The 24,687-nt window shown below is 44.9% G+C and overlaps 1 protein-coding gene across 9 annotated transcripts in view; it reads left to right on the top strand.

The window, feature by feature from the left end:
* Positions 1–6,778, top strand: part of MAG (myelin associated glycoprotein) — an 87,795-nt gene extending 81,017 nt beyond the window's left edge. For 6 of the 9 annotated variants that reach the window (XM_048499983.1, XM_048499981.1, XM_048499982.1 and 3 more), the window contains one exon: positions 5,763–6,778. In XM_048499983.1, coding sequence (XP_048355940.1) covers positions 5,763–5,918 — 156 coding nt within the window. In that variant the 3' untranslated portion in view covers positions 5,919–6,778. Of the gene's footprint in view, positions 1–509; positions 552–5,762 lie in introns of all 9 variants that reach the window. The other 3 variants (XM_048499987.1, XM_048499986.1, XM_048499988.1) reach the window with 3 other exon arrangements.
* Positions 6,779–24,687: the final 17,909 nt, after the last annotated feature.

Here is a 24,687-nt window from a genome sequence, read left to right as displayed (position 1 = left end):
CGTAACTAAGGCAAAAATCACGTGGCAAAATCACCAGTTAGTAACCCCCTCTCGGCACACACAAATAATTAGTAACCTACTCTCGGGAACCTGTGAGAACCTGCTGGATCCCACCTCTGGGCCAATCTGTTCGGCTTCTCCCACTGAATTGGGCCCTGGGCTTTCCTTGAGCCTCTGCCTTCTGAGTTTGAACAGTCCAGCAGCACTTCAAAGCCGAGGTGCCCATGTGACCTGGTATTAAGGAGGTTGCCCGCCATGAGGAGCAATCCCACGAAGCTGCTGCAGCTCAGTCTTCAGCGGTTGGTCCCAGGAATATACACCAGGGCCTGTCCAAGACAGAAAACCCAAACCAGAATCCTCCTGGAGTTTCATGGGTTCAACCAGACCCTCCCTCTCTGCTGCCCCAAACCCACCACCTCGCCATGCCTCATGGCAGCGTTGGTCCCAGCGCCAGCCGGAGTATCTGTTCCCACTCTGGTCACTAGTGACTGCTCTTCCTTTTCTGATAGTCTAAGGAGATCTGCTCCCTGGAGAGCCACTGACCCGGGCAGGTAAGTACAGATTCCCCTTTCAATGTGTCACTTTGTTGTTGCTTTCTGTGTACGTGACGCTTGGGCTGAGAGATGGACACTTTCCCATGTCATGCTCCCTCAGCTCTCTCCCTTCACTTTCCTCGGTAATGAAGAATCCAGCACTGCTTTTACATCAGTGGTCCCCAGTGAACACTCCTACAAAATGGCTGCCGTGAGGGGAGGGACCAATCACAAAATGGCTGCCATGAGCTGCTGAGGCCAATCACAGAACATCAGGAAGTTGCAAGCCTCCAATGGGGGCAGCTATTTCCAAATGGGTGCTCCCTGCAGACCCAAAGAAGACCCACAGGCTCTTCTGCAGCCCCTCCTGCTCCAAACTAGGGGAGGAAAGTCAGGATTGGCTCTTGGCAGGGGGCACCAAGAAACCCCAATGGGCACCCTGTTGGGAATCACTACGCAGTGGTGTAGTGGCTAAGAGCAGTGGCTAAGAGCAGGTACACTCTGATCTGGAGAACTGGGTTTGATTCCCAGCTCTACCGTTTGAGCTGTGAAGGCTTATCTGGGGAATTCAGATTAGCCTGTGCACTCCCAGCTTACTCCCGAGTAACGCTCGCCTCTGAGCCAACCTTTTTTTCAAAAACTAAAACCTCAGTATTCAGGTTAAATTGCCGTGTTGGCACTTTGCAGTAAATAAGAGGGTTTTGGGTTGCAGTTTGGGCACTACAGTCTCGAAAAGGTTCGCTATCACAGGGATAGAATAACCTCAGTTTACAATAGCAATCTTCACCAGCAGCTGAGATTCAAGATGTGGCAAGAAAGCATGTGACAGAGTCAGGTGACAGAGAGGAGCAGCCAGAGTCACTACATCTCTGCTGTAGTTTAAATGCGATAACATTCTGTTCCAAAGGAGGCAAATATATTCCAGGGGGGGCTGTAGATATTATTATTGCACAGCTCCTATGTGGAGCCTCGATATAGATCCTTCGTGTTAGTGAGAATTTAGACCAGCTTCTTTGTCATTTTTTGCGGTGAATTACAGGGACTCCCAAGATATGTTGTTCGGATATCTCCAGTGGTGGTATTCAAATAACTTAACAACCGGTTCCGGTGGTAGGATTCAAATAATTTAACAACTGGTTTTATAAAAGCACCTTTTTAACAACCGGTTCTGCCGAAGCGGTACGAACCGGCTGAATCCCGCCACTGGATATCTCTCAGGTTAGAACTGGGCCAAAGATCTATTGATCCTGAAGCGTGGTTGCAAGCATTCAAACATAGGCTAAAGGTCATTTTTGAAAGAAAGAAGGAGGCCTGCTCTGTGAATGTAATATTAAGATCAGTTCTATTCTTGCTGGATGCAAGGAAAAGATAAGGAATTGCTCAGGAGCAGCAGTGGCATAGGAGGTTAAGAGCTCGTGTATCTAATCTGGAGGAACCGGGTTTGATTCCCAGCTCTGCCGCCTGAGCTGTGGAGGCTTATCTGGGGAATTCAGTTTTGCCTGTACACTCCCACACACACCAGCTGGGTGACCTTGGGCTAGTCACAGCTTCTCGGAGCTCTCTCAGCCCCACCCACCTCACAAGGTGTTTGTTGTGAGGGGGGAAGGGCAAGGAGATTGTAAGCCCCTTTGAGTCTCCTGCAGGAGAGAAAGGGGGGATATAAATCCAAACTCCTCCTCCTCCTCCTCCTCCTCCTCCTCTTCTTCTTCTTCTTCTTCTTCTTCTTCTTCTTCAGCAGCCTTGGCCTAACAAAGGATGACACACTAAAGCATAGGTGTCAAACTTGCGGCCCTCCAGATGTTATGGACTACAGTTCCCACCATCCCCTGCCAGCATCATGCTGGCAGGGGATGATGGGAACTGTAGTCCATAACATCTGGAGGCTCTAAGATTGTTTACACCTGTGCACTAAAGCTTAGAAGAAGAGAATCTCAATTTCCTATTAAAATATATAAAAGAACTAGATTGCTTTTGTTCAATTACATGAGCTCAAAGAGTATGCTCCACCCAATTATTTTATATTATCCTGCCTTTAAATATCCCAGGTTACATTAGATACCTGACAGTCCCTTGGTATGACAGAGCATTCATGCCTGGACGTTTGAATGCAGCACTTTCAGCGGTCTTATCTGAGAGATACCAGAATCTACCCTATTCAGATAGGCTGCATCAATGCGATTTGAAAAAGGTTGGCTCTCTATCACATGTGATTTGGGAAGGCGCTCATTATAATTCTTATTCTCTATGGATTGCTCCTATTTTAACTAAGCTCCCTTCTGTCATAATAAAGGATAATTCTATCATAATAAAAGATAATATAGCCCCCTACTTGTTGGTGGATGAAGATCCAAGAATCACGCTGGCAGCAGCTAAATCTCTCTCCACCGTATTTTCCTCAGGGACATAAAAGCTCCCTGTGCACTGTTCAAGATCTTTAGATCAAAATGGTGTGAAAGAAGGAAAGGAATGGGATAGCAGCCACCTGGGTTTGTGTACATTCACCTTGGAAAGCAGCTTCCATCCGTAATCCATCTTCCATTACCTGTATTCGCCGCAGCGCAAGAACAGCTCAAAAACACCTTTTAGTGTCATGCGTGAAACTATCCATCTCAGTTGTTTTTGTCAAACCAACCCATCTGCAATGGCTTTTGCGGTAAAACTGAGCCTGTGTGTGCCTTTCCCAGGTACTGTTGTGGTGTTTCGTCGTCTTTGTTTTGTGTTTAAAAAAATGAGATCCTCCAAAGAAGGCTCACTTGTGTCTCCCAGAACTGGCTCAACCATTCAAACCACCCAAGTGTTTAAAGTAGCAAGATTTTTAAGATGTGCTGGTAAACCAGTATAAAGCTTTGGCCTAAGATCTCTTGCTATGGTGTTAATGAATTCTCAGATCACCCCCAGCTCTTTTAGCATGCGGTAAAGATAACAGGAGGAAAGATAACGGTAAAGATAACAGCAAGGAAAATGGCTCTACCGGTAGCTGTAAGCCACAATGGCTAATTGGAACTTCCATGTTTGGGGCAGTGTACCTCTGAGTAGGAGCCACGTGGCATAGTGGTTAAGTGCTTGCACTGCCACACACACGGTCAGGAGTTTGAGCCCCCTGTGGGTCAGATATCCTCACAGCTGGCTCATGGTCAACTCAGCCATCCATCCATTCCTTGGTTGGTGAATGAGTACCTAGCACATAGGTAGGGGGTAAAGAATAGCCGGGGAAAGCAATGGCAAACTTCCCCACAAAAACAGCTTGCCTATGAAATCACTGCTTGCAGTGGTACCCCAGGGCCGAACACGACTGAAGGGGAAACTTTACCTTTTTTACCTCTGAGTACCATTTGCACCCTGCTTAGAAGTCCTAGAGTGACTCACAATAAGAGGCAGGAGGCTGGACTAGATAGAATTATGCCTGATTCAGTAGAGCTTTTCTTATAAAGGAAAGGAGGACATGTTCTCAACTATCTTGAACTCTAGGTAATTCCAAATCTGTGCCATTGCCAGGGCATAGCTCAAGTCTTGGGTTTTCATTTATTTCATTCATTTATTTCATTTATTGGATTTATAGACACCCCCCCCTTCCCCAAAGGGCTCAGGGTGGTGAACAACGACAAATATACAATATAAATTTAAACACGGTATAAAATAACTTTAAAATATAATATAAAACCATCTCAAACACCCCCCCCTTAATAAAATCAGGAACCAAGTAACCTCAGATGGCGGCATTTTCTTCCCCCCTCCCCCCCCCATGCCCACGGGAGGCCAGATGGAACTAGAGTGTTGTTCTTAACCATGCTGGCCAAATGCCTGGCTTTTAATATTAAAACTCAGCCCTGGGGTATTAGAACAGATAAAGGGCCCCTGAGCAGGTGCAGAGTACATTCCCCTCGGTACTGAGGATTTGGAGAAAGTGTATCCCAGTCCAATGGATTATGTTTCCAGGAAGGCGTCAACACCCCCACCTCACCTTTTAAAGTAGCTAATTCTCATCGAACTCAAAATAAATGCAAAGCCCATTTGGGGAATTATATGAACTAAAACTATACGTTCAGCAGAAATCACGCAATAAAAGTGGCTAATTCATCAAGCAGCAGGTGAAAGCTGTATGCTTGAATGCGTGCTGTAAAATAAAACAAACATCCCTGCATCTAAAAAAATCAGCCATCTATATGCAGGGAGTTCAAAATTGTCTGAGTTGACATGCCTGCAGCCTGGAATGGTACAGTCCAATAAAGGGATTACTGCGAAATTCAGGTGACTATATAGGAGGTAGCAAAGGTGAAAGATCTTTCTAGAGTTTCAGCCAAATTCCTCTTTTGCAAATGTCCTTGAAAGTGGTTGTCAGTATCCACCCGTTGCCCTCCCCTTCCAAAGGATCTTCTCCCTTCTTTCTGGTTTTTCAGTGCTGAGTGAACAAACCCATTCACATACTCCCCTGGCTAGAGGAGACCCATAATCCAGGTCTTCTGAGCGTTTTTTAAAACGTTAAAATCATGGGGATGTGGTCTGATGGGGCCCCCATCATACAGGAGGAAGCCATAGTCCAGGGGTAGTCCAATTGGCCATGCTAGCAGGGGTTGATGGGATTTGTAGTCCATGAACATCTGGAGGGCCGCAGGTTGCAGACCCCTGCAGTAGTCCTTTCCCCCAGAGTTATTTTCCCAACCACACTCTAGGGGCCTTTCCCCACTCACGTTTTGCAGCGCGCTACTCTGAGCAGGAGCGATTTCGCGCTGGGTTCGTCAGAAGGTGCCGTTTTCTTCAGTGTCAGAAATGACGCGCGCTGAAGGGACGTTAGAGCGCAGAGTCCGAGGCGGCGCGTTGTCGCCCGCCAGGACTTCATGGGGAGCACCGGCGCTGGACCCGCAGCGCTTATTAGCAGGGGGGGCACGTGGCGCAGCAAACGGTAGGTGGGAAAAGGGCCATAGATGCCATATGTCCAACAAGAGAAAATGCTCCAACACTATTTTCCCACCGAGCACAAATTGTAGCACTGGGGGAGGGAGAGATATCTACAACAGCCTGGAGAGAAAACTGATCTTCCTTTCACCAATGCCACAGCGCTGACCCGTCTCCGCACTGCCAGCCGATAGCAGATTTCATGATTAGAGAAAAAGCCACGTATCCTTTGAGCTGATAACCCAGTGTTGCATTCCCGCGGGTGGTAAATCCCACAGATTAATGATCTTGTTTCGGGTCTGTGTTGATGTCTCCTTCTCTGTCCTGCCCCTGCAGTACGGACGCCACCCGGGTACCGACAAACGGCTCTTGAACAAGCGGGAGGACCTGGGCATTGACTACGCCAACATAGACTTCACCAAACTGTCCACCAAGGATAGCTACACCCTGACGGAGGAGCTGGCTGAATACGCCGAGATCCGAGTCAAATGAGACTTGTTCGGTACAACCACGGCAGCTCCCACGGATCTCCGAACATAAGTCAGTCGCCTAATTGACACCCCTCGCCAAGCCAGCTGGCCCAGCTAACCCTACCGGTCCATCGAGATGAGCCTATCCACCGGCTTCTTCTGTAAATGTATGTCATGATGCTCCCGCCGTGAGATCCCCACGTGATGTTTGTGTTTTCTTCAGGACACACGCTGAAGATCACTTTAATGTATTTTTATGCGTACCCTCAGCTGCCCGCTTTTCAAACTATTATTTCAGCCACACAATCAGGGCGATTACAAAACAGTAAAAGGACAGCCGTATTCCACTCCTTACAATCCATACCAATTTTTCCAGTCCACGTTTTCCACATCTGCAAAGATCGGGGAGCCGTCCTTGCTCCCAATTAATGCTGAAAAGATTAACAAGTCCAAAATGACAGAGTGATTTGACTTATGTACCCTTCTCATTCCACTCAAAGATCACCTTTTTGGTATGCACATGCGGACGTGTGTGGTGGATATCTGTTGGCACACACCGGGCTGATTCTGGTTCATGCCAGCTACTACCTGCTGCAGATCTGTGATCTCAGCAGATCTCAAAAAGTCCATTTCATACTCCAGGCCCAGGTTTCAGAAAGCACGAAGTCATGAAGGTCAAACGCTGATGCAGAATTCATGGCAGACCAGTGTCCTTAGTTAGAATAGCAGGAGGGTGCTTCAACAAACTATGTGATTTAGGTTACCCAAAGCAGCATCGCTGGTGAGAACCCCAGTAGTGTGGTTAAGAGCGGCGGATTCTAATCTAGTAAACCGGGTTTGATTCCCCACTGCTCCACGTGAGCAGTAGATTCTAATCTAGTTAACTGAATTTGTTTCCCCTGCTTCTCCACATGAACCCTGCTGGGTGACCTTAGGTCGGTCACAGTTCTCTCAGAACTCTCTCAGACCCACCTACCTCACAAGGTGTCTTTTGTGGGGAGGGGAAGGGAAGGCAATTGTCAGCCGCTTTGACACTCTTTAAAGGGAGAGAAAAGCAGGGTATAAAAACAAACTCTTCTTCTTCTAAATTCTCCTGAAGCCTGTAAAGTGTATGCAGCTAGATACAGAACTAGGGCTTCCTATCTTGCCAGCCACTGATTTATGCCTTGGTATTAAAGTTGTTTTGTTCTTCACAGACTGCCTTCAAAAGGTAATTTGATTGGGGGGGGGGGAGTCCTGTCCCCATCAGGGCAGCCATCTTGGGCATTTAAACTCATCCTCAGCCAATCTGTTTAAGATTATGCTAAAAGATAGGAATAGTTTTCATTAAGCCATTCCCTCTCTTGGGTAGGTAGGTGAGCCAGTGTGGTGTAGTGGTTAAGAGCTGGTGCATTCTAATCTGGAGAACCGGGTTTGATTCCCTGCTCTGCCACTTTGAGCTGTGGAGGCTTATCTGGTGAACGAGATTAGCTTGTGCACTACAACACACGCCAGCTGGGTGACCTTGGACTAGCCACAGTTCTTCGGAGCTCTCCCAGCCCCACCCACCTCACAGGGTGGGAAGGGAGATTATAAGCCCTTTTGAGTCTCCTTACATGAGAGAAAGGGGGATATAAACCCAAACTTTTCTTCTTCTTCTAGAAAGTGGGCAAAAGGTGAAAAAATTATATGTTAATCCCCCGTAGGCAAGGTGCCGATCCGTTACGTTTAAAGAGATGGCTAATTCACACTCAGGGCTGGAGATTCTAACGTTTCAGAATCCAGCCTCACAAATACAAATAACTAATAACAGCAAGGCACACAAACCATCTGAGATTGATGATTTCTAGCATGCTGAAGTGATAGCTAAAGGAGGTGGAACAAGATCAGAACAGATCTCCTGTGGTTCACCCTGCGTGAGCTCACACTGTTAGCCAAGGCACCACATTTCTTCCGTGATCCCTGAATCTGTTCCGTTGTGGAATGGCCCGTGTGCCTTCAGAAAAAGGCCTTTGTGTCTGAAGCACAGCTAGTCAGCAACCTCCCAAGCAGATCTATGCCTCTGCAAAAGGGGACCTAAAGGGCCAGGTAACGCAGAGATGGCTAATTCACACATTCATGAGAACACAGGTCCAGACTAGATTCTCCACCCTGTGTCTTTTGTTAATAGTCACGTGTGAGCTGCATATGTTATCCATTTCCGGGCATGCTGGGCCTGATTTGCTTTGTGACTGTGATATGCATGAAAAACAGCTTCGGCTTCTCTCCCACCATCCCTGTTTTCTTGACTTGAAATTGTCCAGGGTGGGGGTTCTGTCTGGTCACTTGGGGACAGCTCAATCCCTGTGCTAAGGTCGAGAGCAGCCATAACAATCTGGGTTTGCCAGCTGCTTCACAGACCCTGCTCAGACCCTGTCTTTAAACACTGCAAGCTGTGTAGAATCCATGCCTTTAAAAATCAGGCTTGGGAAACTTTCCCCACGCCCTGTACCTGGGGCAGACTGGCAGGCCAAAACGGCCCTGCCTCCCCATTCCTGATGGAGAGAAGCAGGCAGAGCAAGCTGAAAATGAGAGTCGTTGACTTGTGGCATCGGATGCCACTTGCACCTGCGCCTAAAGAGACTGGAACTCATCTGCGCCTCACTCCAAAGTAATGGGAGCCTCTGGATTTTAAGCCTGCGTACTTTGTGCAAAGCAAAGGCTGCTGGCTTGTGGCAGTTCTCGCCTACTTTGTGTGGGGTCACCCTGCTGAATCTTGCCTCGCTCAGGGCCACAGTATCCCTGACCTAGGGTTGTGGCCCTCATAAGAACATAAGAACTAGCCTGCTGGATCAGACCAGAGTCCATCTAGTCCAGCACTCTGCTACTCGCAGTGGCCCACCAGGTGCCTTTGGGAGCTCACGTGCAGGATGTGAAAGCAATGGCCTTCTGCTGCTGCTGCTGCTGCTCCTGAGCACCTGGTCTGCTAAGGCATTTGCAGTCTCAGATCAAGGAGGATCAAGATTGGTAGCCATAGATCGACTTCTCCTCCATAAATCTGTCCAAGCCCTTTTTAAAGTTCACATCATTGGCCCACGACAGGGGTCTGCAACCTGCGGCTCTCCAGATGTTCATGAACTACAATTCCCATCAGCCCCTGTCAGCATGGCCAATTGGCCGTGCTTAGCAGAGAGTGATGAGAGTAATGGATTCATGAACATCTGAAACTAGCTCCAAGTTGAATATTACCGGCAAGGACTTTTCCCAGTGGCCGATCCATTCCTGGCAGTTTTCCACGTTATTATTAGCTTTCCCGCACTAGATGGTTAGCCCACTGTCTCGTGGCAAGTCTCACAGAGAAACATTTGTAAAATCAGGGCCCTTTCCCCACCCTGTTTTTTTTTTTAAACCAAGGCTATATCTCCTTCCACTGTTCCCATCACCTCTATCTGTACTGTACAGACAAAAAAAAATGTTTTTTGCTGATCAAACTACGGATAAATCAGAATGCAAAGGAGCTGTCTTTAAACTGGAAATTCATGAAACAAAGCTGGGGAGATGGAGTTACAGCAGCCACAAGCAGGGACACACAAAGAGGGGGACAGGCTGCTGATTGGCAGCGCCGTAGGCACTATCCAATAGGTATTATTTCTATTGCAGTTCTGAAAGCAAAGCAGTTACCCAGCGACAAGAAAGAAAGCTGATTTTTTTCCCCCTTTCCATTTTCTTGTAACTAAACTAATTTCACCTACTGGAAATCAAATCTCCTAACCCTCTTAATCCCTAACACTCTGGGCAAAAAGTCGGGAACGTTCTATTTATTGTAAAGGTACATTTTTTAAAAAAAAAAAGTTTTGTTTTAGAAGCGGTGGGAGGCTGGAGTCGTAACAGTCTGATCTAAAGAATCAGTGAGATATTCTAATGGTGTTTAAAATGAAGCGTACCAACTATGGTCGCCAACCTCCAGGTGGGGTCTGGAGATTTTCTAGAATTAAAACTGGTCTGCAGAAATCAGTGTCCCTGAAGAAAATGGCTACTTTGGAGGGTGGACTCCATGACCTTATTCTCCATTGAGGTCCCTTCCCTCCCTAAACCCCGCCCTCCCTAGACTTCACCCCCAAATCTTCAGGAATTTCTCAGTCCAGGCGTGGCAACCTTAGTACTCAATGCCTGGGCCACAGAGAATGGCTGGAAGATTCCACTGCAAGAATCTTAGGATAAGCTAGCAAAAATCTACAGACGTTTGCCACTGGCGACGGACTACCGTTTTTAAGGGCCAAACTAATGTTACGTTGGAAGATCTATGACTGATTTTTTTTTTCACTAAATGCAGCTGTGCGTTAGGGCTGGGAAACGCTGATTTGACTAGGGCCGTGGTGGCGAACCTTGGGCACTCCAGATGTTATGGACTACAATTCCCATCAGCCCCTTTCAGCTGGCAGGGGCTGATGGGAATTGTAGTCCATAACATCTGGAGTGCCCAAGGTTCGCCACCACTGGACTAGGGAATCAGCAAGGTGTCTGTACTGTACTCCTTGATCACCCACGCAAACCCTCGAGACGCTATCTGCCTTGAAGGGGGGTAGAATAGAAACTCATGGCTTTTTATTCTTCCCTCCCAAGCAGAGGGAGTAAACAAGTCTGAGGGAAGGTTTAGGTCAGGAAAATAGTACAGACAGTTAATCTTCCTCACCCCTTGAACTATTTCCTTGATTCTCCTCCCAGGCAGCCACATTTAGTATTTTGGTTTTTCAATTGAGAGATCTCCTGCAGTAACATGTAGTTCAGCCAGAAGAGAGCTGGGAGTGGTTTGTTACATGAATGGCTAAAAAGGTGTGGCGGGTTTTGTTTTAAGCTATCAACCTGCCAGACCTGTTTACCCAACTGAGTCACAATCTCCCTTTCAGTCCAGTTCTCTGCGAAAGCTGTTCTCTGCCTCCAACCTTACCCAAATTCAAGCCCCCTCTGTATCAGCCCAGTAATTTAAAGGAAGCCTGGCAGAGACCTGGTGTTACTCTGAAGCTACAAAAGCCGTTTGCTTGGTCAACACCACCTGAGCAGAGAAAGGGGAAGAACACCCCAAGAATCTGTCATCAATCTTACATGGGAGGACTTTCCACTTCCTAGGGGTGTCCCTGAGAAGGGCTACAAGAGAAGCCCTTCTCAGGTACCTGCCAGTTTTTAGGTGAATGTAGAGTTCCATACCAGAATTGGAACAGCTGCTGTTGGCAAAGGAGGTTCCTACATTGATAAACATTACGGATGGGACTGTTACATGGTTTGGAGCTGAAAGGAATTGGAATCAAGAGATGGCAATCTGTGCACATTGAAATACCAACTGTTCCCAAGATCCACTCAAAATGCTTTTAAGTGCAAGAGACATCAATAGCATCATCTCCTATACATACCAATATCCAAATAAGCACAGGTTGAGATTGCTGGGGGCGGGGGGGGGGGGGGAATGCATCCTCGTGCAACCAACCCTGCATGTAGAAAACTACCATGTCAAAGTGAAGAGCTTCCTTCTAGTCTGATGCTTTGAGTATTGCTGAAACGCTTGGTTCCTTTTCATATGAGGCAGCATTTCAACAAGCAAGCTAACACCAGACACTTCAGCTTTGGTCAAGTTCTGATTGAAGGAACTGTCATGCCAGGTTCTTCCATGATGAGTGTAAAGCATAGGAGTCAAACTCACGGCCCTCCAGATGTTATGGACTACAGTTCCCATCATCCCCTGCCAGCATGATGCTGGAACTATAGTCCATGACATCTATAGAGGCTCTGAACTGACACCTATGGTATAAAGCTTCAGGGCACTCAAAAGACTCCGTTTGTTTCAGCTCCAAAACAGTTGGCATAAGGCACACCTATTGTCGTGGTCTCTGTCTCTATCTCGACCGAGTGAAAGAAACTGAAGTCTCTGGTTCAGATGATCGAGTTATCTGTCCACATTTCCTCAATGGGCAATTTCAGCTTGATTGTAAATAGGGGTGGGGGTGGGGATTCCAATAAATATGTTACACTTTTAAGAGTGACCATTGACACCTTAAAGCCCCTTCCTCCGTCTGTGTGTCTGTGACAGGTATGCATGTGTGTGAGTGTGTGTTAGGCAGATTAAAATAAAAATAAAAACTCTGCAATGATTTCTCTGAACAGTCTGGCCTCGCAAATGTACGCTAAAGACCAGCTTGTCCATCAGGCCGGCAAGAGTCATCCAGCAAACTGCTGGGCTTTTTTGTACATCTTTGGTCCCACAATACGGCAAATATTTAATGACTTTAACCCATCTGACTTTGTATTCTGAAAGAAATAAACAATATTTTACAAATCCACATGGTGTCCTGGCTCCTTTAAGTACTGACCTCAAAATCATCTCTCAAAATAGATGCTCTATGCTGTAGGGAGTATAAGCGTGAAGACATGTTAAGAGTAGTGGAGTCAGCACGGTGTAATGGTTAAGAGCAGGTGGATTCTAATCTGGAGAACTGGGTTTGATTCCCCACTCCCCCACCTGAGTAGTAGAGGCTTACCTGGTTCACCAGATGTGTTTCCACACTCCTACATTCCTGCTGGGTGACCTTGAGATAGTCACAGTTCTTTGGAACTCTTCCAGCCCCACCTGCCTCACAAAGTGTCTGTTGTCAGGAGAGGAAGGGAAAGGAGCTTGTAAGTCACCTTGAGTCTCCTTGCAGGAGTGAAAGGTGGGGCATAAATCCAAACTCTTCTTCTTTTTCAAAATGGCCATAAATGCACTACTTACCCTGGAGCTGTTTGCTACACAGGAATTCTCCCCTGTGAAGTGTCCCTAGCTGAGCTGATCTTACATTTTGCAAGCTTCCTTATTCTTTCCATGCAACCTCCATTTGGGGAGGTTGCCTACTGCTTTTCTTTCTTTCGTTCTTACGTTACTTCAATAGATCATGCCAATTTCATAGGATCAATCGCTCCAGCAACAGATCTTCACCATTAAAATATAACAAAAGAGAGAGAGAGAGACCTTCTGATTCTTCTGAAATGGTGGCCCAAAGAGTAGGAAGAACTGCTGTTGTAACACATATGGATCTCCTTCGTTTTCCCTGAAAAGGGAATTAAAAAGCCACGCTTGAGGAAGTGTCGGAAATGTTCTGATCAGAGGGCTCTGGGTGACTGCCAAAGAGACCAAAACGTGCATAATCGAGAATCATCAAACCCAAAGGGAACATAAAGGAGACCACACGTGCGTAAAATGACAGTGTTGCCATGCAAACTAATGCACATTTCTCTGGTCCAGGAGCAAACTCTGGGGAATACATGTTTTGGTAGGTTTTCAATACAGTTCAGTTTAATCTAAGGAAAAGCCGGCTGTTGAGGGAAGCTCGTGCCAAGGACACCTCTAACATATACATATGTCAGAGTTCCTAGAACAGATTTGCAACAGTTTTTGATGCGTGTGCGGATGGCCTGCGCCCAAGCCACTTCCAATCTTCACAGACTCCCACAGTTTCCTGGAGCAGATTTGCAACTGTTTCTAAAATGTTTGTAAAATTGGGGGCGGAAAGGCAAAACAAGAATATGCGCATGCACTCAAAATGTGCAGCACTCAAAATGCGGAAGAGACATGAACTGACAGTGTGCTAGCAATACCCTTGAAACGAAAAGAAAAACTCTGACACAGCATTCAGCTTACTGGTATATATGTCTGGAACCCAAATGCAACAAAGCCAAACCTGGCTAAATGCACTTCTTTGATTAGAGAAAAGAACTTATCCAAATTTACTGATAATTGAAAATCCCTGATAGACTTTTTACAGAAAACAGAAAAAAAATTGATGATGTGTGCATTTGAGGTATAGAAGAACATGAAAGTAGATTTAATAGAGGAAAGTGTGCAGCTTATTAATAATAATAATTAAGAATTAATTTTATAATTGTAACAAGTGTGAGGCCAGAACCCATGTCCGGCCTGCGCAGCTGTCTTGAGAAAAGATAGGTTAAAAACAAACTCCAAAAAAGCATCAGACATCTGACATCAGAAACAGACAGAATGTTTTACTAAGCAGAATATAGAAGGGGACAGAAGGTGACCCCCTGGGTGCTCTTGAAAGAGAGACACACCCACCATACGAAAGACCTTAGTCTTTATAGATACAAAGAATACATACGTCACAGTTCATCCCCATACCCACGTACATAATCCATACCTTTCATGTGCTATATTGCATGAACCTTAAAATCCCATTGGATAGTTTGTCTTCTTTCTGCTACATGTCTGATTCCTTCTGTTACACAAACACTGCATGCTGTTTGCTCACGTCCCTCTGCCCATATGCAAACGGCTGCAATAAAACTAACTTCTACCTTTTCTTGTTTCCAAGAATAACCTGTTTTCCTACTTTTCTAAGTTTGCTCCTGAAGAGAGATACCTCTCCAGGGTATGCAGGTCTTTACATCCGATTCCGTAGAACCATAAAACTTCCCTTTTCCCAGTTTGAAATGATTTCACTTTAACAGATTGTACAAACATTGATTCTAACAATTATACCGTTGGATTCTAATACAATAGAATTATAGTAAAATACAAGTACATATGAATCTCACATTATCATTTCTGTGTTCATTTAACAATATAAAAACACTTTTTCCATTTAACTAATCACATTCATTTCTATTCTAACCTCTGATCTCTTTATGATTCTGTTTATTCATGTAGCTATCCCCTATAGCTGGTTCTAACAAAGTTATAAATGTATATGTCTTCTGTCGCGTATTAACCTTTAGTGACAAGATCTTAAAGATATTTTTCTTTGCTTGCCTGCATAATCTGCTAACATGCAGGCCTGCTGGTACAGAAACCCCATTTTGATTCTTAGAAATCTTTGGTTCATACAAAATCCATATTCCTTGATCAAATACAATTTGTAGACATTCTGGTCCATTCCCACACTAGAGAGCAAGTTTTAAGTGTTTTTATACTCAATGCAGATGAAATCAAAATCCCTCCCTTTCCTTCTTGCTGGACGGACTTTTTGTGTGTTTTTTCTTTCTCATTTGTTTGAGCTGTACAACCCCTTCTGCACGTGCAGAATAATGCACTTTCAATCCACTTTCAATTTGCTTTTACTTTTGCAGCTGGATTTATTTTACTATGCTTGGAATAAGTAAAATCCACTTACGCAAACAATTGGTGAAAACATGGACTAGAAAGATGCGATTGGCTTCTGCGTGATCTTGGAAGGGGCCTATATGACTTTAAGGTCTTAATAATACAAAATTAAGTTAAAAAGCTGAACCTGCTATAGTTGGCCTTAGTCATACAAAATGTCATTTCCCCCCAGTTAGAGTCAGGACTGGATTATGGCCAAGCAACTTCCTGTTCCTCAGAGGCTGAGTGGTTGCACCCGCTGCCCATCAAAAGGGTTTTACAAAACAGAATTTATGAATTCACTTCAACTACAGCCCATCTTCCTCACTGAGACTCAAGATGGATGATGAAATGTTTTTGGAAATTCAACCACACACAGAAAGAGATCCACTGAAGGATTATAGAATTAGAAAACAATGGAAACAAATACTGTTTAAGGCAGGGGTCCCCTAAGTGGTGCCTGCCAATATTTCTCCTGGTGCCCGCTGTTCTGTCCCCCAAGCAAAACAATCTAAAGGTGCCCTGTTCTTGGGTGGAACAGAGTGGGAGACACACAGGGATTCAGCAGGTTCTCACAGGTTCCCGAGAGTAGGTTACTAATTATTTGTGTGTGCCAAGACGGGGTTACTAATTGGTGTTTTTGCCACGTGATTTTTGCCTTAGTTACGCCCCTTCTCTCAGCAGTAGTGCGCAGAACTTGAAGCAGTCTGGCAGGAGGTGCACCGGCATGCGTGGCAGCCTGCACCTGTGTGCATTCATTTCCCACCCAAGGACCGGCGCAGCAGCTGCGTCCTTGCCACAGCCCCACCCAGGAATGCCACGCCCCCAGAATGCCCGGCCACACTCCTGTTGTGCCCCGCCCAGCCCCATTGGCGCTATGCCACAGTTTGAATCCCACCACCATGGGAACCTGTTACTAAAAATTTTGGATCCCATCACTGGAGACACATAAGCAAAGTATAACGGTTCGAAACAAGGTTTATTGCTTAGAGAAATGAGACCTTAACTCCCCCCAAGGTCTGACTAAGATAAGTTTGAAGCTTGAGACTTTTGTTCTTTCTTTGACTGCTTCCAAGAAAGTCCACTTTGTCTGTGCTTCTTCTGGGTTCCTTGACTGTCCTTTATCTGGATTCTACTTTCTGTACACCTTAACTTTATGCTATCTCAATACACCTTGGACGTAACATATATTGCAGCTTTCCAACTACCCGAGGCACCTTAGACTGATTGACTGATCAGGAGGATTACTGGGTAATAATATGAAGACTGCCTGTAGGGAAATTTATTAAAGGGACAGGGTCCACTAAAATTCCCTTTCTTAGAATACTATACAAAAAACTAGACCCATTATAACATGCTTAATGAGAAAAATAATGAAAGCTTCTCCGGGGGCATAACACCCGCCCAGTGCTTTTCAATACTTTTATCAATGACTTGGATGGTGGAATAAAGAGTATGCTGGCACAGATGTCTAAAAGACGCCCTCAAACATATGGGTTAGCTAACACCCTGAGATTTCAACTTGCTGTTCTCAAGGACCCCAAAACCTAAGTCTCTGGGCCCAAGATTCAGTAACTAATCTTGTGTGTCTGGCATCAGAGAACCTTCTCCACATTACACACCAGAGGTAGCTGCTCATTGTAAGGCACAAAGGGCTATTTTATCCCCTCTTCTTCAGTGCTTACATTCACACTATTCATCTTTCACCCAGGGCACTCTGAACACCTCTCATGCTGAGATCTGGGCTGGTATTTTCCTAACTGCCACTGGCACACGGTGAGATCTGAACCCAGGTCTAGCAATCTAATCCCACTGGTTGGCAGTGACCTTAACCAGTGGTGGGATCCAAAAATTTTAGTAACAGGTTCCCATGGTGGTGGGATTCAAACTGTGGCGTAGCGTCAATGGGGCTGGGCGGGGCACGACGGGAGGGTGGCCGGATATTCCAGGGGCTGGGCATTCCTGGGCGGGGCTGTGGCAAGGACTCAGCCACTGCGCCAGTCCTTGGGCGGGAAACAAATGCACGCAGGCGCAGGCTGCCACGCTTGCCGGTGCACCTCCTGCTAGACTGCTTCAAGTTCTGCACACTACTGCTGAGAGGAGGGGCATAACTAAGGCAAAAATCACGTGGCAAAATCACCAATTAGTAACCCCCTCTCGGCACACACAAATAATTAGTAACGTACTCTCGGGAACCTGTGAGAACCTGCTGGATCCCACCTCTGGCTCTTTTATCCCCTCTTCTTCAGTGCTTACATTCACGCTACTCATCTTCCACCCAGGCCACTCTGCACACCTCTCATGCTGAGATCTGGACTGGTATTTTCCTAACTGCCCCTGGCACACAGTGAGATCTGAACCCAGGTCTAGCAATCTAATCCCACTGGTTGGCAGTGACCGTAACCACATAAAACGAGCCCTACTGGATCAGATGAGAGGTCCATCTTCTAGGCCTGCTTGGCTATCCATCTCCAATAAGCAGAGAGGCCAAAACCTTCCTCTATTGCCCCTTCTCTAGTAATCATAATTCAGAGATTCACTGCCTCTTGGAGATGTGGAATAGTATAGCATAGCCTGACCTCATCAGATCTCAGAAGCGAAGCAGGATTGGTACTTGGAGAAGAGACCACCACAGAAATGTATTGTCGAAGGCTTTCGCGGCTGGATTCAACTGGTTGTGGTAGGTTTTCCAGGCTGTGTGGCCGTGGTCTGGTGGATCTTGTTCCTAACGTTTCGCCTGCATCTGTGGCTGGCATCTTCAGAGGTGTATCACAGAGGGAAGTCCCTCTGTGATATACCTCTGAAAATGCCAGTCACAGATACTGGTAACAGATAGGGGCAAGCTCAACTCAGACCAAACCACCTAACTCAGCTCCACCACAACTCCCTACACAAAATCTTTGCAGAAAAAAGGCAAACCACCGCTGCTTAATTACTTGTCTTGAAAACCCTATGGAAGTCACTATAAGTCAGCAGCAACCTGCTGATACTTTACACACACACTGCCTCTTAACATGGAGGCTCTGTTTATCTACCATGCCCAATTGCTGTTGACAGAACAACCCTCCATTATTTGTTCAATGCCCTTTTGAAGCCCTCTAGGTGAACGATCTTTAAGGCAATGAGTTCCATGGGATAAACATTTCTCTAGAGCTCAGTCAATTGTCCACATTTGCCCAGAGGAGAAAAAAATGGAGGGCATACAAGAGAGAAACATAGTTGTAGCTGGTCACGCCAGGCAGAGGGAACTACAAAGCTCTCCGCCTTACTTGGCTTAGGAGAAAACGTCTACTGTAAGGAGGTGGGGTGCTGTGTAGGAGGCTGGACTGAGCCTCTAAGCCACTAATTGCTTAACCCTTCTCATTGGAAGGCTTTAAAAGCTTCCATCCTGGCACGACCATGCTGACCAGTTGATGTGATTCACACTCCTCTCCCAATAGGGCAAGTTAGTCACTTCAGGAGATGGGCTTGCTTAGGTCATGGTTGGGGCCAGCACAAGAAGTCTGATTCATATCATAACTATTTTCCCCGTATAAAAAAGTGGTGATAAACAATGACTCACACAGTAGAAGCTTCACATTGTCTCAACACAAGACTCTTACTCTGTTCCCATCTAAGCCACCACTGTTACAGCAACAGTGGGCTACTCAATAGTCTCCGTGGTTACAGCTGGTTTCACACAATGGAAAACCTATCCTTACCTCCTACAGTCCTGTTGTTGCTGCTAATGGGGGGGGCAGGGGGAAAGTACTGTGAGTTTCATACATTGTTTGTCAAGATGTGGTTTGTGGATATTCTATAAAAGCACAGAATCTGCTGAGTTGACACCAGATCTGATGCCCTAAGAGTCTCTTCTCTCTCTCTTACAAATACAAGTTCCTAGAAAGTGTCAGTACGACAATCTTCTTTTTTTTTACAACCTTGATTTGGATGGCCCAGGCTAGCTGAATCTTGTCAGAGATTAAGCTGGTTAGTATGTTACTGCGCTGCCTGGTAACTTTTATTAGCTCCAGACCAACCAGCTCTCAGCAGCGCAGGGGAACAGAAATGGGACCCGACACAGCGAGTATAGTGAAAATAAAGAAGGTTTTATTGAGATGCTGACCTATGTGTCAGCACCTCCACACCACAACAACTGCGCTGCCTAGCAGCTTTACAACACCTTAAATACACATTCTCCCGCTGGGAGTCTGGGAGAATACAAGACAGCCTACAACCATTCATTCACAAAATACATGACAACCAATCATACATCTACAAGTACATGGGAACCAATTAGAGTCCAGTGGGCAGTCCCTTCTTGAATTTCGCGGCAAAGGCAGGGCGAGGCGATGACGTAGGTACTGGCGGGAAGAACACAAAAGAGTCCTTTGGGTGCTTGGGGTCAGGAAACGAAACTTAACGACGATGGCACCCTTATCTGCCTGCTGGTGGGATTAGGCATATTGAGGCGCTTCTTCCGGGGTCCCTTTTGTCAACATCCATTCAGGGTTTTACAAATGAAAGGGACATGCCTATGTGGAGCAGGGGTAGATTCCTGCCTTGAGCCAAGGAGTTCCATGCAGACGCAAATACAAGATAGCTATAATTCCTACTTTCTACCTAATACAGTTTGTTCCTATCTATCTTATACAGAAATAAAACATTGTTCCATCTTTATTCAAAACAAGACCAGAAATGGAATAAATCACTTCTGACTCCGCTATCAAGTACTTGGACGGGCGACCACCAAGGAATACCAGTCTTGCTATGCAGAGGCAGGCAATGCAAACCACCTCTGTTAGTCTCTTCCCTTGAACGCCCTGAAAGTGGTCATCCTCGGTGGCACTTTACACACACAAGTTTCTAGCTTGCATAGGTGCAAGAGGAATGGTTAAGCAGTATCTGTAGGTAATTTTGCACATGCTTTTGATACGCAAGCCACACACAACATCCACATTATCAAAGAATTATCAAAGAATTTGAAACTGTCAAGCAAGGATTAACGTGTCTGAAAATAATGGAAATAGCAGGGGCACAGACGATGGGGACCAAACAATCAAAACATTCACGGGGACAAGCACATGTAAGTGACAGCTTTGGTGTTGGCCTTAGGCTACCCAGTATTGGCCTAAGGCAGCGATAGCGAACCTTTTCGAGACCCAATGCCCAAATTGCTACCCAAAACCCACTTATTTATCACAAAGTGCCAACATGGCAATTTAACCTGAATACTGAGGTTTTAAAAAACAGTTGGCTCCGAGATGTGCGTTACTCGGGAGGTAGTCGGAGGTAAGTGGCTTTGCTTTGAAGCAACCATGCAACTCTTCCAACGGGTGAATCACGACCCTAGGAGGGTTTACTCAGAAGCAAGCCCCATTGCCAGCACCCGAGCTTACTCCCAGGTAAAGGATTGCACTTTAGTTCTTCACATGAAAATCTGTGTGGTTTAACAGTGCTTAACAGGGTTACCTACACTGCTTCCCCAAAACTAGGTCTTAGGTTTAATGCTAAGAATCGAGCACAGTGGCCCAGGCCAGCCTAGATGTGTGTGTGGTGGGGGGGGAGTGACTCTGTGCATGCCCACAGAGAGGGCTCTGAGTGCCACCTTTGGCACCTGTGCCATAGGTTCGCCACCACTGGCCTAAGGCTACACTGGAATTCCAGCTGGAGATTTGTGGGTGATGCCTGGCATGGTACCCAGCAGGAATGTGAGGTCACTCTAGAATTTCAATTTCTCCTAGGCTCTATGGTATACCACCCTCTGAGCTGGGTTGTCTGAGGTCAATTGTAATGTAAAGAGAATTTCAGACCCCACTTTGAAGTTGGTAACCTAGCCTATTCCAGCAATTCAAAGTGGCTCTCCTGATTCTTTTCCCCTGTGTCAAAGCTACAACTTACTTCTTGCAGGGAAAGCACAGGTGTATCAGTATATTCTCCTATGACCAGGCAAGTCACAAGGGAGGGGAGTTGCTTTGGGAAAATAGTAGGAAAAAGGTTTCCCTACCCGAGCATTGCAGTGCATACCAGCTCTGACACGCTGCAAGTTTTGGTCAAGATGCCATTTTGTGAGCCTCTCCAGCCACTAAGCTGCCATTCTGAGTCTGGCTCCACTCTCCAAGCTGCCATTTTGTGAAAGTTTTCTCCCCATGGTCTTGAAAAAAAATGAAGATTCCAGAAACATAAACTCCAGTCCTGAGTCCCACAATAATGACGCTTTTGAATCTGTTCCTGGAATGGAGAACACCAAAATCTGAATTTCAGATTTTTCCATCTCAAAAAATCAAGATGCTGTCAATTGTTTTTTTAAATAGTTGGAACCCAGATGCTAACAAATGTGCTCTTAAACACCATTTTAGCCGATGCAAATAACAGTCGCTTAATAGTTTCAGAGAGGTAGCCATATTAGTTTGTTGCAACATACATAAATAAGAACTTTGAAGAAATTGTTAGAAACGTGGGTCCAAGAACTCTAAAAACACTCTGGACCAGTTTGGTGAAGCAGGTAACAAAGCTTTTATTGGTTTACGGTCTTGCAAGCTCGGGTGTCCACCCAGTGGTAGACACATCCTTCCTTTGTTTTACAACAGTTTATATTTCTTTTTCAGGTCTACCCAACCCCTCCCTCACTTATCCATTGGCTAGGAGATGAGAAGGCCACAGCCTATTACAATTCATCTAGGCATACTATGTCATATACCATGTGGTATCTCCTTCAATTACATACATCTCTATATGGTCATTTCCTTTCATTAGTACCTATTTCTCTTTAGTTGTCAACCCTTCATTAGTGTCTTCTTGATATATATCACACCTGCCACGTCTTATCTTACTGTGAAAACGCCATCATATTTCAATCACCCCTTAACAAGCGCATTAGGCTCATAGGTGCCTCTTGGCACAGGAACTTAGCCTCCTATAAGCAGGTGCCTCTTGGCACAGGAACTTAGGCCTTCTTGGTCTGAGGCCCCCACATTCCTTTACTGTAGATAACTATTGAATCCAGGCTTCAGGAGCATCTTAGAAAAAGACTTTAAAATGTTTCTTTATATTTAGGTTAACATGTAAGTTATGAGTCAATAAAAATATATTCAGGGCAAACAGTTATTTCTGCTCCTTTGGCTATACCTTAGCTAGAGGCCTAGGAAGCCCAATCAGATTTTCTACATGGAGTTTCTGCTGGACAGCTCCTACTAGCACCATCTTACTGATTAGGGTCTTCTGCAGAGAGGCAAGCTGTTTTTACACTTCAAACTGAGAGAAAGACATTTTCTTTTGACCATATTAAAGGATTACATAAAGATTCATGACACATGAAACATTCAATGCCTATAACATACTTAGGATACATACATTGAACGTGAGTGATTAATATATTCTTTAAGTTTCATTATTAGCTAAAATATAAAAGCATTCAAATATAAAAACATGCTTATAAACTACTACATTACTGGGGTGCTGTGTGGTTTCCGGGCTGTATGGCCATGTTCTAGCAGCATTCTCTCCTGACGTTTCGCCTGCATCTGTGGCTGGCATCTTCAGAGGATCTGATAGAGGATCACTTCATCAGATCCACTCTGAGAGGAAATACTCCAACACAGACTCTGGCGAAACATCAGGAAGAATACTACTACCTAACTGACCTTTGCCACAGCCGGGGCTCCTGTCACAGCTACTGCAATGATTCCAGCCGTGAAAGCCTTCGACAATACATACTACATTACTTATTATTCCCCTCTAACCCTTGACCTCTTCTTCTGCTAGCTCATTTATCTTAGAGCAGGTGTGCTTTTAATTGGAATATGATAAGAAATACACAAGTCAAATGGGATATGATAAGCACCATACTCCCATCTCTCCTGCATTCTATCCAATGAGCAGGCTTTTCTTACCCTGGAGCCAGGCCGTTCCACATACTTTCCTTTATAACATTTTATAAAAGTATATTAGGAATATAAAAGTGTATTTTAAAATCATCTAATATTCAAGCGTAGATACTATATATGAACTTTATAAAACTAGATTATATTCAGTGTTCAACAACTAAATCTTGTGATTCTGTGAAGGGTATATTTGTGCACTAAAATATGTTTATGTGTGAAGATAACTCAATATAGTCTTACACCTCATGAAAACACCTAATGATACCTCCTTTATAACTTATAAGGCAATCTTTGTCATTGCCCCATGCATACTTATGTTTATAAAAGTAACACCTCTTTGGTGTATGTGAAGGCAACATTTTACCATCTCTCACAGAATTTAACAACTTTTACAGTTTGATATAAGCCTATCAAGTGGGGTTGCCAACTCCAGGTTCAGAAATACCTGAAAGCTACAAAATATTCAGAAATGGCAAAGCTACTAATGGACAGTATTTGGGCCAATTGTTTTAGAAACCTGGAAACCTTTTAAAAACCTATTTCAATAGAGAAGCAGTAGCGGGGTTTGAAATCTAAAAGATAACAGTCGATTGTAAACACTAGAATACATTTTTTTAAAAATAACAGTTGAAGTAATGTTTTTAACTATATACCTATGGTTACCTTTCAATCGAAGATAACCTAATTGGAAGTCAATATATGGTGTGTAAGGGATTGCATTTTGTTTTTGCTTTTTTGTTTTTTTAATTCTTTCTGCGTGCATGTGTTGTTTGTTTTGCATGTGAAAAAATAAAAGAAGTATTATTGAAAAAAATACCTGAAGCCTTGGGGAGGGATCTCAGTAGTAGGGTGTTGGTATTATGCCATACAGCCCACCTTCCAAAGTAGCCACTTTTCTCTGGGAGAAGTGGAATTGTTGGAAAGTAAGATTTATTTACGGTCTTTGACCAAAGCATTTACAATACAGTTTAAAATAAAGCAGCTTAGAACCTTCTTAGCTACTATAAGGCCCCTTCCGCACATGCAGAATAATCCACTTTGAATCCCAGTTCACAATTGTTTGCAAGTGGATTTTGCTATTCCGCATAGTAAAATTCAGCTGCAAAGTGTATTGAAAGTGCGTTATTCTGCATGTCTTGGAGAAAGACCTAAAAGCCTATTTCAAAGATAATAATTAAATACTCCTGCATATTTCAGCAACCAAGATGACCAAAACTTATAATGGTGTTTCTCAGTATCTATTTAAAAAGTCACTTCACCCTATTTTTCATTGTTCTTCAAAGTTCCAACAGTCTCCCAGTTGCACAGAGACATGCAGAGTGGTTCAAAGAAGCAGATAAGCTTTTATTGCAATAATAGCCGGACAATGTGCTGCAGTCAGCCAAAAAAACAATGTCCAAAGGACACACTTCAAACACATTTTAATAGTCTTTCAAGCAGGCAGTTTATTTTTGCAAATACCTGGTGAGTTACAATCTAATATTTCCTACAAAAGAAGTATTTTGAATGAATGAATGAATGAATGAATGAATGAATGAATGAATGAATGAATGAATGAGGGATCTATGAAGATCAGCTCTATGAAGGTACCTATGAAGGTATTTATGAAGATGAGGTCTCGAGACCCGACCTGGGGGCTGGCAGCGCTACCACCCAGGTGGGGTGGCTAGTTGTAGCTGGCACCTTAAACAAGCTTTCATTCCCCTTTATGGAAGCTGGAGCTACAATAAACCCATGCTAATATTTCACAGGTCACAGCGCTCCCGTTTGCAAGTTTTCGGGGCTTTTCGATTCTCAAGACACCGGCCCCCGCTCCCCCCCCAAAAACTACAAATCCCAAGAGGCCGTTC

The sequence above is a fragment of the Sphaerodactylus townsendi genome, linkage group LG06 (genome assembly GCF_021028975.2).
Source record: "Sphaerodactylus townsendi isolate TG3544 linkage group LG06, MPM_Stown_v2.3, whole genome shotgun sequence".
Classification (NCBI taxonomy): Eukaryota; Metazoa; Chordata; class Lepidosauria; order Squamata; family Sphaerodactylidae; genus Sphaerodactylus; species Sphaerodactylus townsendi.
Note: the sequence above shows the minus strand (reverse complement) of the source record. Positions and strands in the feature narration are given on the sequence as shown.